This window comes from Kryptolebias marmoratus, linkage group LG21 (assembly GCF_001649575.2).
Source record: "Kryptolebias marmoratus isolate JLee-2015 linkage group LG21, ASM164957v2, whole genome shotgun sequence".
Taxonomy (NCBI): Eukaryota; Metazoa; Chordata; class Actinopteri; order Cyprinodontiformes; family Rivulidae; genus Kryptolebias; species Kryptolebias marmoratus.
The window spans coordinates 13,307,469-13,323,962 of NC_051450.1; the positions used below are offsets into that span (position 1 = coordinate 13,307,469).

At 40.9% G+C, this 16,494-nt stretch overlaps 1 protein-coding gene across 1 annotated transcript; it reads right to left on the reverse strand.

Annotated features, from left to right (window-relative positions):
- Positions 1-187: 187 nt before the first annotated feature.
- On the reverse strand, positions 188-10,717 carry LOC108230480 (oxygen-regulated protein 1-like). Its single transcript, XM_017406760.3, has 4 exons — positions 10,620-10,717; positions 8,848-9,496; positions 8,268-8,424; positions 188-7,853 (listed from the first exon to the last, which is right to left on the reverse strand). Exons 2-4 carry the CDS (start codon positions 9,484-9,486, stop codon positions 1,243-1,245), a joined length of 7,407 nt encoding a protein of 2,468 aa, XP_017262249.1. The 5' UTR covers positions 9,487-9,496; positions 10,620-10,717; the 3' UTR covers positions 188-1,242.
- Positions 10,718-16,494: the final 5,777 nt, after the last annotated feature.

The following is a 16,494-nucleotide window of genomic DNA, read 5'->3' on the forward strand; positions in this document are numbered from 1 at the left end:
GAATACTTCCTCAAACAGAGGGGGAGAAAACGGAGGTCTCCGCTTACCTCTCCTCCGAGATCTGATACGAATCAGGGAGAGAAAACAACAGGCTAAAGGTATATTTAACTCCAAAAGTCCGCCTTGGTATTTCTTATTTTCACAAGGTCATCTGAAAAAAAAAAAAAAAAAAAAAAGATCAGGGTCCATAAAAGGATCCGGGCTGACTTGTCAAGAAAAAAACTGGCATTTGTAAACACACACTTTTATTCTTACACATCAATTTAAAAAGACAAAAAGGTGTTACAGCTGCCTGATTGAGAACCATAAAACAGTTTATTCTACTCAAAAACATCATTTATACTTTAGACAACCAATATAAAGCTACCAGGTCAAACCTGAGCTGCGTCTACAGGAAGACCAACTCTTAGTGCAGCTCGGTTTGGCCTTGTTTTCTGACATCTGCCAGGACTTGATCTGTTTAGAGTTTGAAAACAAGATTACAGTAATACTCTGGCTTCTTGTGCTGTTGACATGCAACCTGTAAGTGGCAAAAAGCTGCTCTGGAAAATAGACAACATGTTTTTTATTTTTAGACAAAAGCAATGCATCAACTGAAAATTTGTATCATATAAGCTCCTAATATGCACAGTACTGTTTTATCATTTTAAACCACCCCTAATTTCTTTATATTTTCCTTCCAAGGAACCAGAATTTTTCATAAGTGCTCTTGATCAATACTTCTTCAGGCTTTGTAAAGGTCTTTTAAAATTTTTCTCTGGAATTTGGCTGCTTTTCTGTTTGTTTTAAACCTGACTGATTCATAAATTAGAGTAAAAAAAAAAAATTAATAAAAACAAAAGTTACTTGTAAGAATTTAGGGCACTGGACTGAAAATGAGTGACAAAGCAAAGTCCAAAGAAAAACTGAAAAATGTTTAGAAAGCCTAAAGAAATATTAAGATCACTTTAAGAAATAAGAAGGAGGTCTGGCTCCTTGGAAGCTAAATGGAAAGAAATGACGAATGAATCAAGACTTTTGCACAATACTGTAGCACATGGAAGAATGTCCAGCTCTGATGTATTGTTATATTCAATAGTTAGCTGAAATGAGTTGACATGTGATAGCGTGCTCTGCTAAGGCCATGACAACATGAAAATGTAGGCACCAAAAAAAATATATTCAACCATAACCCAATGTGCACTTTTTTTTTAGGTGGAACAAACTTGGATGTTTTTTGGATGGTTCATTAAAAAAATGCTCTCACAGTATGGGACAATGTGCGCCACAAAAGTTATACAGCAGATCTAAAACATCGGGTTCATGAAGCCGCCTGTTAACGATGCCCTGACATTTCCCAGGCTGCACCAGAACAACCTCGCCATCAGGTGGGAACTCTACCAACGGGTGCACTTTGTTATCCTTCATCCTGAAGTCAGGAACGCCAGCGCTCGGCAGAATCCCGTTTCTCTCTGCCCATGTTTTGCTGTCCTCTGAAGCGTCCTTTTCCTCTTCTATGTCCTCTCTGCTGACGCTGGTCTTGCTCGCTGGGCTCGGGTCATTCTGACAGATCTCCGATTCGCTTGGCAGGGAGAAGTAGGTGCACTTTCTGTGTAGTGGATTTGTCTCCTCTGGTTCTTGCTTTTTTGCGCTGAAGAGAGAATATGGAGTGTCTGCTTGTATGTCTTCACATAGCTCTTTATCTTGGGGACTAGGCGAAAAGGTTTTGTTTATTCCAACTGGATCTGACACTGACTTCCTCATTGATGTGTTCTCCCTAAGGAGCCATCGTCCATTATCAATAGGGACACAGTCTCCAGGCCCCACTTGTGCGTTGAAAGCAATGCATCTGGTCGCTTCACTGAAAGCGTCCAGTGCGTTAGTGGAATTGAAGTAAGACATTTCAGACATAGCTTTGGATCTGGCTGCATGAAAGGGAGAGAAGATGCTTAAGGGCTCCTTTTTTCTCGGATCTGGCTCAGATGGGGGTCTCTCGGTTACTTCCTCTGGTTTAGGTTCTTTCTTGCCATAAAGCAACTCGATAGTCCTCCTCACGAAGCCTTTAGTGATGGATTTCCGGGCTGAATCGTCCTCTCCGCTGGACAATTCACCTGAAGTCTGAGACTGATAGCCGCCGCTGCCAGAGCTCCCGGCTCTTAACTCGGACAGCTCAGACGAGTTCGTGCTCGGGTAGCGTTTCTGCTGGATGTCTGTGGCACTCTTCGCCAAAAACATTTCCCTGATGGATCTGACCCGGCTGCCTTCGGGCTCTGTGGTTACAACTCCACTGGAGTCGTAGCTGAAAGATAACGATGACTGAGGGGCTGATCGGGTGCAGAGCGGCAGCTCGGATGTGGGTGACTCAGAGGAGGAATCTTCGGACTCAACGGGAGCCTTTCTTTGTGAGAAATGCCTGACGGTGGAACTTTTTGGTGTATTTTTGGATTTCTGGGCGTCAGAAACCTGCCTTTCCAGAAGAATCACTCTTTCGGCAACAGATTGGATGAGAACTTCTTCAGATGGTTGTTTAAGATTTCCCACCCCATTTTCAGCGTTTGCTCCCTCTGGTTGTGTTGTCAGTGGAGCTTCCTGATGCCGTGTATGGCTTTCTTCTGTGTTTTTGTTCACAGTGGCTTGTTCCTCCTCTGAGCTGGATGGTTTTTCATAGTAGCCTAATTCCTCTTCAGCTGAGCTGCTGATTTGTTCATATTCACCTTTTAGCTCATCGACATGTTCCTCACTGCTGCTGTGGTCATTCCCACTGTCATCATTTTTATTAAATCTAAAACCTTTTTCTAAATTTTCAGTTGTTATCAAACTTGTCTCATCTTTGCTGTACAAATTGGGATTTTCTGACAAACTGTCCCATCCTCTGTCAGGAGTGTTGGGACTTTTTGGATTTTCTGCTTCATCTCCTGAGCTAACTTGGTATTCCTCGCTCTCTTCTCTCAACGCTGCCAGCCATCTGCTTTGTTTTGTTTGTTCCCCAAAAGTAGGAAGATTGTGAATGAGCTCCTCGTCCTGCTCTTCCTCAATGCCAGACAAACTTTCCTCAATAATAACCTGCAGTTTTTTACAGTCAACCACTGGCTGCTCCTCCTCTGAAGATGGATCTTCGGAGTCGGAGCTTCCTGTGCTGTCATCAGTACTAAGATTCAAACCCATGCTGCACGTTTGTCTCTCTGGCTGCCCCTCCTCTGAAAAACTTTCACTGTCTGTGTTGGATATGCTGTTTTTCCCTTTTAAATTCACTTCCACATAGTAGTTTGAGCTAGGTTGCTTCTCCTCAGACTGACTTTCCAAGTGAAACAAGCCCTCGCCTTCACTACTCTCCTGCTTTATATCCTCACGTGCAACTTCTGCATCATTTTCCGAACTATGCTGCTCACCCACTTCTGAAACTTCTGGACAGGTTTTCTCTAAATCTTTGTTGGCACTTGAAAACATCTCTGCTTCTTTATTTGAATCTAGTTTATCATCATGGGCTAACACATCATCAGGGATGTTTTCCTCTTTTTGGACCTTTAGCTGCCTAAATTCCAAGTACTGCTCCTCTGTTTTGAAGACGCAGCTGTCTTTTACAAGTTTTTTCTCACTTCTCACGTCTCCATTCGTGTTTGCCAATTCTTTTGGTAGTTTATCATGAATGTCGCCCTGCTGCTGTTTTTGCTTCTCCTGCTTTTCATAATGGACCACTTCCCTACATGACTGCATGTCCATGGATGTTTTACAGTCAAGCTGTCTTTCTTGAGGCATCTGCTTGAAACTAGCTCCATCAGATTGGTGTTCAGTCACAGGATCCAAGCAATCTTCACTGGTCTCTTCTTGAGTTGCCCAGCCAGTTGGTTTGAGCTTTACTGTTTCTGAAATCATTTCAGACGGATTTGGCTGGTTGATGTCAGTGAAGTTTTTAATGATGGATCTCACATCAGGGACGCTTTTGTTACCTTTAGAATCTGTGTCTTCTGTAGGGACGTAGTTTGAGTTTTCATGGTTGTTTTGATTTGCAGACAGCTCCAGCCTTTCATCAGTCTTCTCTTCGTTGTCATCCTCACTTTTTGCAGCCTCTGAAAGAGAAGCCAACTCCTCCCTGAGCTTCCCAGGAATGTCCAAGTTATCTAGGATCTCATCAATAACCGTTTCGTCAGTGGCGCAGTCTCGTTCGGGGCCAGGCTCAGCTTTGAATCCCGCCTCTGAAATGTTAGGTGTTGAACTGTGACTTCTGCGTCGCTCACCGAGTTCCTGAAAGCCCATCCAGCTTTGCAGAAGCTGCTTTGAGGCCGACTGTTGTAAATTTGACAAACTAGTTGTCAGTTTGTGGGAATCCTCAATGTTGGCGATTTCTCGGAGGGAATCAATCATTTTTAAAGCCTCTGCACAGCTGACATTGTTTGCATTCAACTCATCTATATTTAGGTTAGTTATGCCTTCCTTTAGGGTCATAACGGCCAGGAAAGCAAGAAGAGCTTTTGATGAGGAGCCAAACGTTGAGGCTACATGAGAGGAGAAGTCAGGTAAGCTGTTGGACTTCTCCAGACAGGATGGACGTTTGTTCCGGGTAATTTGTCTTATCGACTTTATTGAGCAGCATATCTTCTCCAGGACTGGTTTCATGTTTGGCTGGTTTGCAGTGTTTAATGGCTGTGGCTTTACTTGTGCGCCTGACTCAGATTTATCTTGATCCGCTGTTACAACCTTATTGTCATCGGCTGTCATTTCCCCTGCTGGTTTTCTTGCCTGTGGTGTTTGGTGACTTTGTCTTTGGAATGATGTGTTCTTTGGTGTCTTTGATTCTGATGGATTGTCTAAAGAGAGGTTTCCGGAGAGAAACTTTCTACTTGATTTGTGTCTGACAGGTGGTGACACCACATCCAAAGACTGAGAGTATGGAGATGCTCTCTGGAGCTCTTTTGGTTGATGATGTTTTCTCTCTGTAGAAGGGCTAGCATTTGGCGTCACATGTTTTTTTGTTCCAATGTTTGGAAGAGGAGCTTTTTCCAGAGGGCGGCTCGTCTCTGGTGGTAAGTTAGGAGAGGTATTTTGAAGTTCAACAGAAGGCTTTTTGTTTTGAAATTTTCTTTCTGGAGATGGACTGCTCTTTATTTTTGCTCTTTTTATCAAGGTTTTAGGTGATGGTGTCTCTTTTTGAGATGTTTTCGCCACTTTAGTTTCTTTGAATTGGATATTGCTCAACTTTGAAGCCTCACTCGATGAAATGCTGGCAGATGACATCCTCTGGTCAGATGTTAAACTAGCTGGGGATGCAGAAGAACAAAACGAGGGAGTGCCCAGATCTAAGACGGAATGCTGGGTCCCCTCTGGTGGGGCTTCAAATGGTTGTTGAGTTCCATGTAGCGGCACTTTATCTCCCTCAGTGTTGATGGGAGTGGATATGGCAGTCGTCTTTGGGGTGGCTTCATTACCTGAAGTGTACTTATCCAGAGAAGCCTTTCTGAGAAACATTTGCCTTTCAAGAGAACCATTGCTGACCAAAGGAGCTCTTTTAATGGATGGAGTTCTGGATAATCCTGCCCCATGCTGCGTGGAGCAGCTGTCAGCCTGAGAAGATGCCATTTTTCCCATTGTGTCATCAGCTGGTGATGTGGCCTTGTCAGACGTAGGACTCAAAGATAATGGATAATTCTCTGATAATTGACTGCTCATTGACGAGAGCCTGTATAAAGAGCTGCTGGCTACTGATGGAGCATCCTGTGGGAAATATTCAGTGTTCAGTAGTTCAGGTGGTGGTGGCGGCAGCTCCATGGAAAATGTATCAGTAGGTGTTTCTGGATTTTCCTCTTCACTGCCTAATGTCATTTCTGTTAATGTTTGACTTGTTGATGTACTTATTCCAGAGCTGATCCCATTTGAGAGAGGTTTTACTTGAGTATTTTTTGGACTTAAGCTATTGTAGCTGTCGGTTTTTGTAGTAGTTGTATGGCTAATTGCAGATTTCTCTACTAATGGACTTGTTTTGTTTTCAAAAGATTGTACTCTGAGTTTCACAGATGGCGTTGTCGACGTGTCTTGTGGTGGTTTAGGAGTTTTATAAGTTTCTAATTTCTCTTCCAAAACCATTACCTCTTTTCTTTCTTCACACCTAATATTTTCAGTCCTTGCAAGAGTAAACACCTCTATTTTTCTTTCCTTATGTGGGATGGAAGCCAGGTTCAAATCAGCTTTCTCAAGCCAGTTCTCTACATACTCTTTCGTAGCAGAGCTGGAGGAGTTAAAAGGTGGCAATGACATGCTTTTACTCAGATCGGATGACTTGTTCTCCTTCTTTTTCTCCACATGCAGTGACGTCTGTCGTGTCAGTATTCCCCGAGGTGGTTTAAAATCAGTGCTTGTTTTTGAAGAAATTTGGCTGCTTCTCTTGTCTTTCAAAGTTAATGATCTGTTTGAGTGCTTACCAGCAGTTTTAACTGTAGCATCTACCTTTGGTATGCTCTCCATCATCACCCCTTTGTCCCAGTTTAGCGTTGGTTTCTTTTTCAGCTTTTTCAACTTTTTTCCTGAACTGGATTTATTCCCATAAATTCTTTTGATGAACATAGCGCTGGAGAAAGGTTTTATTCTTTTATATTTCTCAGCTCCTTTTTTAGAACTCTTCCTTTGTCTTTTCCTTGGTGTCACAACCAGCTGAACATGTTTGTTGATTAATTTAGATTTTGAGGCAACACTCATTAACTCTGCTTGTTGGGGCTTGACATGGCCTTCTGCAGGATTTTTGGACTGTTGTCTTTGACTTGCATCAGCTTTTAGAGAGGATGAGTGCAAATCTGATTTTAAAGACATGGTGTCACCCAACCTGATACTAACAGACTCAGATGCAGCTGAAGGACCCCAGAACTGTAGTTCACATTCATTATTCGAGGAAAGCTGCCCAGTTTCTAAAGTAGCTGGCCCTAAAGTCCCACCAGATGCACAAACATTTGCAAGAAAATTATCCCCACTTGTCTGCTCTTCATATATGTGTAAAACTGTTTCAGTGATCTCCTCTTTGCTGAATTCAGTAATTTCACTTGATTTAAAAGCAGATATATCTCTACTTTTGATATCAACTGAGCTTAACCGTCTTGGTTTGGGTATTGGTCTTGTGCTGCTCTGATTAACCATGCAGAACTGCTCTGTCATTGTCCTGTTTTCTGTCTGTTCTCTGCAGGAATAAGAACCCACTGCTCCCTCTTCAATCCCATCCACTGTAACAGATTTAATGCTCTCCACAGATTCTTGTGTTCTGCTTATTCTTTTCCATCCTGGCGTAGGGGCTCTCCTTGGGGACACCACAGCTGTGTGGTTTTTCATATTATTTTCTTCATGACAACTTTCACGGAAAGCTTCATTGCCCAACAATGGCGGATCATCGTCATTGTCATCTTTAGGTCTGTCCTTGTTGATGATGTTCATGGAAGCAACAGAACTTTGTGAATTGTGGGAGTTTGATTTGTTTGAGTTAATCTCCTGCTCTTCCTCAAGCTCTGGTAAACAGGCATTAGGCTGGTCAGCTGCAGCTGAGCGGGTGAGGGTGGTGGTCCACTGCACCGTTTCTTCTTCCTTAATTGTCAGCCGCACCTTCATCTCCACTGTCATGCTGCCATCCCGATTCACCCGAAAGGACTTCTCGATGTTGTCATCATTGGATAGAGAGCAGTCCTGCACCTCAGCTCCATCAGCAGGACAGGGATCACCTTCTGTTTCCGCTGCAGATTCCAGTATGCAATTTGAGTCCAACTCCACAGAGTTAGTGAGGTTACTGGGCAGGTCGCACGAACTCTCCACAATGCTGTTATGAATCTGATGAAGCATGTACCTCTCAGAAGATGCAGAGAAATTTCTTGACTTTAAAGAATATGCTGGTGACTTCTTTTTGGCTTTTCAGTCGTCGAAAAGATCCAAAAACGTTCAGGTAAAGTTGGAAAATCAAGATGAAAGGTCCAAAGATTTCAGGAAGATTGACAAGAATCCAAGAGAAGCATGAAGGAAGAAGAAAAAAGAAATAAGAAAAGTTAAAATGAATGAATGACCGCTCATCAGGAACATTAGCCAGCAGCCCTGTGGAGCTCGCATGTAGGTCATCGACAGTATTACGTATGATATTATCACCTCAGCACTTTCCCAAGCTTTATCCTTTCAGAGCAGGTAGATTATTGCAGACACATCATATGTGTCATAGACATAAAAGTCCATCAGACTGACACACTTCTTCAAAATGTATTCTTAAAATTCTCTCATTAACTACATAACACAGTATGGTTGCTTACAGATGAATTTCTCTTTAAACTTACAGTTTAAAGCCTTTTGTCTTCTGAAAGCCCTTTGGTTTGTATGCCACCTCGTTGGAGCTGGAGATTTCTGTACGCTGTATATCGCAGGCCTGAAAGACTCTCTGCCTACAGCCACCACAGTCCCAGAACACAAAATCAAACCTGGAAGGCCATCAACCTGAAGCACACAGAAAATAAACAAATGAGTCATTCTTAAATAGCTACACAATGACTATTTCCTTTCATTAAAATTATCAGAACTTTCAGAACTGTAAGGTTACAACTTCATTGTATTCTTTGTCAAAATGGTATCTTGCAAACAAACTAGGAATTTATTAATCGATTCATGGCCTAAAGCTTTACAGCGTAGTATTTCAGGATGTCTTTTTTGGCATTAGGCGAGTTGGTAAATGAGCTTATCACTTTCTTTCCTTGTGTGACCGCCATTTCATGCCAGGTTTGGGTTCATGTAAGTTCTTTAGGGTCAGCATTGTTTTGTTAGCACGAAAGGTCTTTGTGAATATATTAGGATGTTTCTACTTTATATTTTTTCTTTCAATGACTTGTTTGAATGTGTTGTACCGAGAGATAAAACACTTACACGTCTGCCATCCGGTGTGTGTAGTTTATTCACGTGAAACTGCATCAGTTCTGAGATATAGTTCAGGATAGACTCATAACTAGGTGTAGTCTTTTTGTGAAGCACCACAGTGTGCTTTACAGAAGGGTCTCCGTTGCGAAAAACCACAAGTTTCTTTGGCGTGCGTATGACGATCGGCTCATGCCTGTTGATGTTTTTCCTGCCTGGAAAAAGCTGCCCAGTCCTGCGGCGAGAACTAACAGGTCTAGTGTGGTACCAAGGTGGCAGCTTCCTTCGAGCCAGGGCCAGATCGAAGGGTTTGACTTTATGGCTGTCAGAGCAAATGTAAGATTTCCCATCTTCAAGTTCATCCAAAGTGCGGATGCCATGAACGCCTCGAGGAGTTGTGATGTTCCGCACCCCAAATGGCAGGGGAACCTTTTTAGATAGACCGTCCAAGAGCGCTTCGAAGGTTTTAAAGGTCCGGTGGTTGATGACCATACGCAGGCCATTGTACTGAGGATCTCCACTTTTGTAGAAGCAGACTCGCTTTGACAGGATGGGGTTGATAACGCTTGGGTGGCGGATGGTGTCCAATGTGTACCCACTCCCCGATGACTGGTCAGGGAGGGTTCTTTGAAACCCTGTTTCATTCATCATCAGTGACTGACTGCAAATAGGGGGAAAAAAGAAGTAAATGATCAGATATTTAGCAAGAAAAACAATCTTTTCTTTTGTCTCATTTGCTGCTTTTTCTTCCAACTCTAAGGTTCTCATTGTAAACATTAGAAATGTCCCCGGCTCCCCCACTTCCTGAGCCACTGCAATAAACCCAACTGTGAAGAATGGAAGACTGACAGTCCTCTGTCTATAAAGCAGCTTTCCTTGTGCAAACAAGCAACCACTGACCTTTTCTTTGACCTTTTTTACGACCCAAACTGTTTGTGCCTGTGTGTTCGTTTGTCTATCGTGTTATTAAATGTCTCATGAACCACTGAACAGGTTTTAATAAAACTCTCAGAAAGTAATCATTGGATGTACAACTACAACTGATTAACTTTTGGAGCGATCCAATTCAAGGTGGTCGCCACAGCTAATTGACCTTAACCAACACCAACACATGTTGCTATTCATATTGAATTATTCACACTTCTTGGCCTCCTGTTGTCTTTGTTTTAGTTGAAAATATGGTGTGTGAAAATTATTTTTTCATTCAGAAAATGGTGTAACATTTTCTGAAAAACAATATACTTTGGGGAACTAGTGTGTTATTTTGTGATTAAAAAAGAATGATAGTTTACAGGCTAGCACTAAAACAACATGACACTAAGTTCAAGGCAGCCTAAATAAACCTTGCATAAACCACTGAATGACGTCTGGCTAACATATGTTGTTTACTCTGTTAGACGGTGGCCATCAGGTAATACAACCTACCATCTGCAAAACTGGCCAGGAGAATGTCATGTTGGTCTAGATATCAGCTAAAAACTGTGTATGAAAAGCTTTTTTTGTTATTTCATTAACACTTTTCATTTAATTTTTATAAGTTCTGTAAGTTTAAACACTTATTTCGAAATTTCCTTTAGGTTTAAAAATTTAGCAGTAGCAATATTAGTTTTACATAGAAGTTGTAATTTAGGTTTAGTTACATTTTCAGTTCTAATTTCTTATAGTAAAACTGGAACATATCAGACAATAAAAATATACCACATTGTGTATGAAGATGTAAATAAATCAAACAAATTTAAGCTTCAAAACAAATGTAAAATTTCAGTATTTCAAAATAAACTCACCTCTGTTTGCATTGTAAAAATCCCAAATGTTTTTAAGAAGATCCATGAAACTTTATCTCGTGCTCTAAGGCACGGCTGCTGTTGAGCTAACTGCACAGTAAGAGTTTATTTCAGGAGACACCATCATTGGTAATTTGCTTAATCTTTGCTCAGAGTTAATCTCCACTGCAGGTGCAAAGCTTGAAAATCCTCTTCAGGAAGGTGTGTCACACAGATGTATATAGAGCTATCACAACAGACTGAAGAGGAGGTCCAAAAACCTCAGAGAAATATATTCGTATTGGTTTAAATTGACTTGTAAGACATGCATATAAGCACATTTATGTGAAAATGTGCTGCCAATGACAAAGAAAAATCATGCAAAAAATTTTAAATGCTTTGAGCCAATATCTTTTTGGAAAACTGACTTTTCTTGAAGTAAAAACAAGAACATATGTAAACAGGATGTGAAAAAGGGTTTCTGAACAGCAGGTGGTTGGCGTCTGCTTGAAATATTCAAACAGGTTTGTAATCTTATTAAGGGCCTATTTAGGTAATTAGGATTAAGGTGCTCTCAATTCTTGGGACCCTCTAAAAAGAATGAAGTCATTCAGCTGCTTGTCTTAAAGGTATAGTTCAGACTTTTTAAACTGAGGTTCTGTGGAAAGGGTATGAACAGTTAACATCTTACCTGCTGCAGATACCTCTTTGAAGAGCTTCAGCTTTGAGAAACAGAGTTAAATTTTGACAAAATTGACGAGCTAATAGCTCCTCAACACAGGATCAAAACCAAAGTGGATTGCTGCCATCTTTAAACTCCTACAAATTATATTTTAAAAACCTTTATACTGTTATCATGGTCACAATACAAATATTCTTTCAGGAATATTATGATTTTCCTGATGGAAGTTCTCCAGGCTGCCTCAGAAGTGCTACAGCCAGCTGCTGCCACTATGTGTGCTTGCAAATAATTGTAAAATTCTATGTAAATAACCATGCATTGTGAAGCTTATGACAGTGTTAGGGTTTAAAAAATAACTTTCACATCAACCATAATGAGATGTTTACGATTGAAATTGTTAGAAGACAGCATCCACTCTGGTTTTGACCCCACTCAAACTAGCCGTTAGTTCGTCAGAATTAAACCCTCTTTCTCTAAACTGAGATCGTTCAAAGAGCTATCTACACCAGGTGAGATATTAATTGTTCATAACCTTTGTCACTGAACCACACTTCAAGTACTCTGAACTATAGCTTTAAAAAATATTAAATAAAACTTTCAAAACTTGATTTATTTTAGATCGGTTTCTCTCAAGCTGAGTGATGTGAGGACACAAGTTGCATGACTATAAAGAAAGTTTAAAAAAAAACAGATGAATGCTCTTATAATAGCAAATGCAGACTTTTAGAGTCTACACAAAAATACACACGTAACAACACTGTGCTTGTTCTAGAAGCACAATTAAGTTTAGAAGGGTGGTGGATACTATTAGATTAGATGTACCGTAATACCGGGGGTTATTAGCTGGTCATGTATATCCTTAACTGTGAACTACCAAGAGTTGCATAACAGTTACTAAAACTAAACTGAACTGAGTCTATTTCTGTACTGAAAGAGATTAGTGTACAAGGGATGACTTCATTCCACAGTAAACCTGGGGCTGATCTGAAGGAATCAAAGGCATTTACGAAAGTTATCAAATGTCCGCTCAGCATGAAAGGATAAAGTGATTCCACTCTGTCTTAGTGTTTAGTTTACTGCTGTAAAAATATCCCAGGTGTATACGAAACAGACGATATGTGCTGTAGGAAAGAATTCCTGCTGAGCCCGAGCAGACAGACATCCAGGAATGCCACAGGAGACTCCCATGAGCTGAGTCCACTTTCTGCTCCCAAAACAACAACAAGCACAAAAATGTGAAAAATCCTGCAAAGGAAGCTGAGGGGGGAACAATGGAGGAAGCGTTAAGCGTAAACAGGTAGGCCTGAAGCCTGCATGCCCCTCATTCCAGCCCTCCACTGCAGAGATAAGAAATGTTGGAAGCGACAGGGTAAAAGTGACTGGACATGCTGATAGAGCAGCACAATTCCTGCCAAACATACCTGGATCTGACTGAAAATAGGACTGAACCTCTGCACTCATGGCAGGTAGTGGCAACAAACGTGAGGAGCTCCATTTGTCTTATAACCTTTCACGTCACATTCATAACAAACCAGCTGGTGACATGAATACTTTTATTCCTCTTTCTCGATTACAAGTGAAATCACATGCTGCCGCGGCGGAGAGATCTGTCCCGGCGTTCCGCTTCTTTTGCCACTTCAGCCACGCTCTATTTTTAAGCTCTTGGACCTATACTGCAACTAATTGGCGCCATGATAGATTCAAACCTATGCTGTTAATGGGAAAAAATGTGTGATATGTTTTGGCCCTTGTTCCCGTTCTATATTTGGCCCCGTGTCCTCTGTGCAGCTGCTCCTCCAGATCTGTCTCCCTGTTTTCCCGGCTAGCACCTCTCTCTTCAGCCTGCACGTATTGTCTCGGTTCAAGAGGCAGAGTCTTCAGTATCTGCTGCCTAAAGTGCACAAAGACATTTGGAGGCATGTTGAAAATAAAAGTTTTGCTTTGATGTGTAACCACCCTTTAGCCTTCGTTGTGCTGTAAAAAATAGAATAGCTGGCTCAGTTTTAGCCCTGAAAAAAATGGTTAAAATTCCTTCCACTGCAGCTGGTATGAATTAAATTAGAAGTGATACTGTGACAAAAATGTTTTTTTGAAACTGCCTTTAATTAAAAGATAGGCAGCGGATCCTATGAATGTAATCTCCCTTCAACTTTGAGCTACAAATCATGTTTGCACTTCAACGTTTTATTTTTTTTTATTATTATGCTCAAAAATGTTGATGAATTCCACTTTTCCTTTAGGATAGGTTTTGCAGGAACAAAAACAATGAAGCTTTGGGCCAAGCTGAGACAAAAGTATGCTTACTGCTCAAAATTCCATTCAAGTTAGACAATGTTCAGTCTTTTTTTCCCAGATTAATATCCAGTGGAATTCCCAGGTTTTGAATGAAACTTTGCCAAACAGGACTCCTAAGGTCACAGGACCAACCATCCACTCCCCTCCAAAACTCCTCACGCAGCAGTGAGAGGTCCCCACCCCATCCATTTTGAGCTCTGTGTATCAGCTGTGCCAAGCTTTTAATCTGCCTGGTGACATCCCAGTGTTTCCTGCATAGGACGGAGGGAGAGATAAGCACACTCCTCTGTGCAGTAAATCACTCCACACTCCCACTCCTACACTCATATCACCATTATTCAATTAGGCTGCACTCAGATTCACCATCATTTCTGTTAATTATGATCATCGGCTTGGAAGGTATTTGTAAATTATTTTTGTGGTATTATTTTTTTTTCCTTTTTAGTATCCATATAACATTTTTTTTTACTGACAAACAAAAATATTTATGAGTTGTATTATTTATGACCACAAGTTGCTCAGGTCCTGTGTCTGCAGTATAAGCTTAAATCATTACCCCTCCACCACCGTGCCTAGCAGTTGGTATTTGTGTTTGTGCTGATATGCAAAGGACATTGTTGTTCAGGGAGTTCCTTCAGCTACAACTTTGAAAACCTAAGTAATGCTGCAATATTCTTTTTAAAGTGAAGAGGTATTCTCCTGGCAAACATCACTTGTTCAGTTTTTTTCTATTTGCGGTGTCATGAACTTTAACACTGAAGCTGCTGTATGAGGCCTGTAAAATCTAAGATGGAGCTTTTGGGTTTTTTGCAGTTTCTCTGAGTATTGCACTGTCTGACCTTGGGGTGAATTTGCTGGGACATCTGCTGTTAGGAAGATTGACAGTTGTCTAAAATATTTTCCACCTTTGAATACTCTTTCTCACACTAGAATGATGGAGTCTAGGTTGTTTGGAAATGACCTTTAACCTTTTCCCAAATTGATGGGTAGCAAGTAAGTGCCTCTCCAAGGTCATTGCTGATGTCTTTCCTCCTTGGCATTGTTATCACACATCTGTATGCTCCAGACCAGCAAACTGCTAAAACCTCCTCCTTTTTAGAGGTGGTTTACTGATGCATTTGACCAGCAGCACCTGACTCTACTTTTCTTCTTCAATCATATGGAAGCAGCAAGGGTAGACTCAGTTTTTCATGCACAGTTTGGCTTAATGTTTGATTAATAAATAATGACATGTTGGAATCTGGAATAATTTTAGTGTGTATGATAATCAACACCATAAAGACTTTAAAGTTATTGATAAAATCTTTATAAATTGTTACAGATTTTTGCCCAATCAAATTAGATTTAATAATTTTACTGACTGAGCTAGTGAACTGATAAAGTCAAGTTTCTGATAATTATTTGTGCCCATTTCTTTGGTAATATCTATGTCCTTTTTCTGTGAGGTTAAATGGCTACACTGTTCAAAATAAGCTTATTTATTCAGAAGCTTTTGGAGAGGTACACGCTGGAAATGTTGTTTTTTTTTTAAGTAGAATAAATGAGATTGCAAAATATTCAGGATGTCATTGTATCCTCTGTGTTTGGTGACTGTGATGATACAGTTTATCAGCAACCAAGCCTCTCATCACAAACGTAACATGCAGAGAATGTGGACTATTATTCTCTGGGGGACGGTGGCAGGCAGGGTCCTCCTCATCAAGAGGCTCAATACCATCACTCTGTTAGCTTTGGACGGGCCGTGGCTGAGGGCCAGCTTGCTGACGGGACAACATGGCTACACGCGACCCAGATAGCAGCCCGGGGTGAGGAGTGATTTATCCGTCGGTGCTTGCATCAGACAACCTTCCTCTGATTAAGGGTCAGTCACTGAGAGACAGAGCTGAGAGGAGAGGTCGAGACAAGCAGCCTCTGTGTGTGAGACACCGGCATCCTGACTGACGCTCAAATGAACTTTCCAGACTCTTCAAACAGCACATTCACTGAGCTGTACACCAACAATAGCCACACATACTATTACTAATACACAAACTTGCTCATAGTCATTTTGTTTCTGCCCCTTCTCATTAATTTACACATGCTGGCTGACCTACACACACTTAAATACACACACACCAAAGCCAAGATAAAGACTTACTGAGCTGGCCTTGACTTTGTCTGAACCTGACAACTAAAGGATGTGGTAGATCTGAGTCGCCCACTGTTTGACTTGTCTCTGAGGGCTCTTAAAGATCAGCGTTCCTAATGTTCAGGGTTCACAAACAGGTTACTGCCTCCATCCATTTTTTAGTGGAAATGGTGTCTATTGTAAGCATGAAAGGGAATTCTGAAAGGGTGAAAAATACCCGTTTCGCTTTATCGTGGACTCAAGTTTCCTGAGTTTCTCTAATCAGTTTGGTTTCTTTTGTCTTCTTTTGTTATGTTTCAAATTTAAAAAATGCTTTTTCTTTTGTCTGACTTAAATCATTCTTTAGTAAACTCCGTGGTGGAACAAAAAACTGTGAAACTTTTGACCCCTTTTTAAAATCCCCAAATCCCAAATTTAGAAATTAAATTTTATTTATCTTCCGTATTTTTATGAGATTGCAAATAAAATTGAAAATTGAATTTTTAACTAATGTTCAGTGTCTTTCTCCATTTATTTTATGCTTGAATTGTTTGACTAAAGAAGTTAGGTTAACAAAGTTTAGACCTGAAATATAGAAAAGCTGACACTGGTTTTTCTACTCCTTTTGTGAACAATACACAGACTGACTGTTGTTTAAAGGGAGATATCAGGATTTGCATGTTTAACATCTGGACTTTGAAAGATTTTTCATACAAAAACTGGACAGATAGCAGCAGCTGAGGCAAACTGAAAATGGTTATCAGCTCCAGATTGAAATCCGAACAATGCTCCTTACAACAATCCTCTGGATG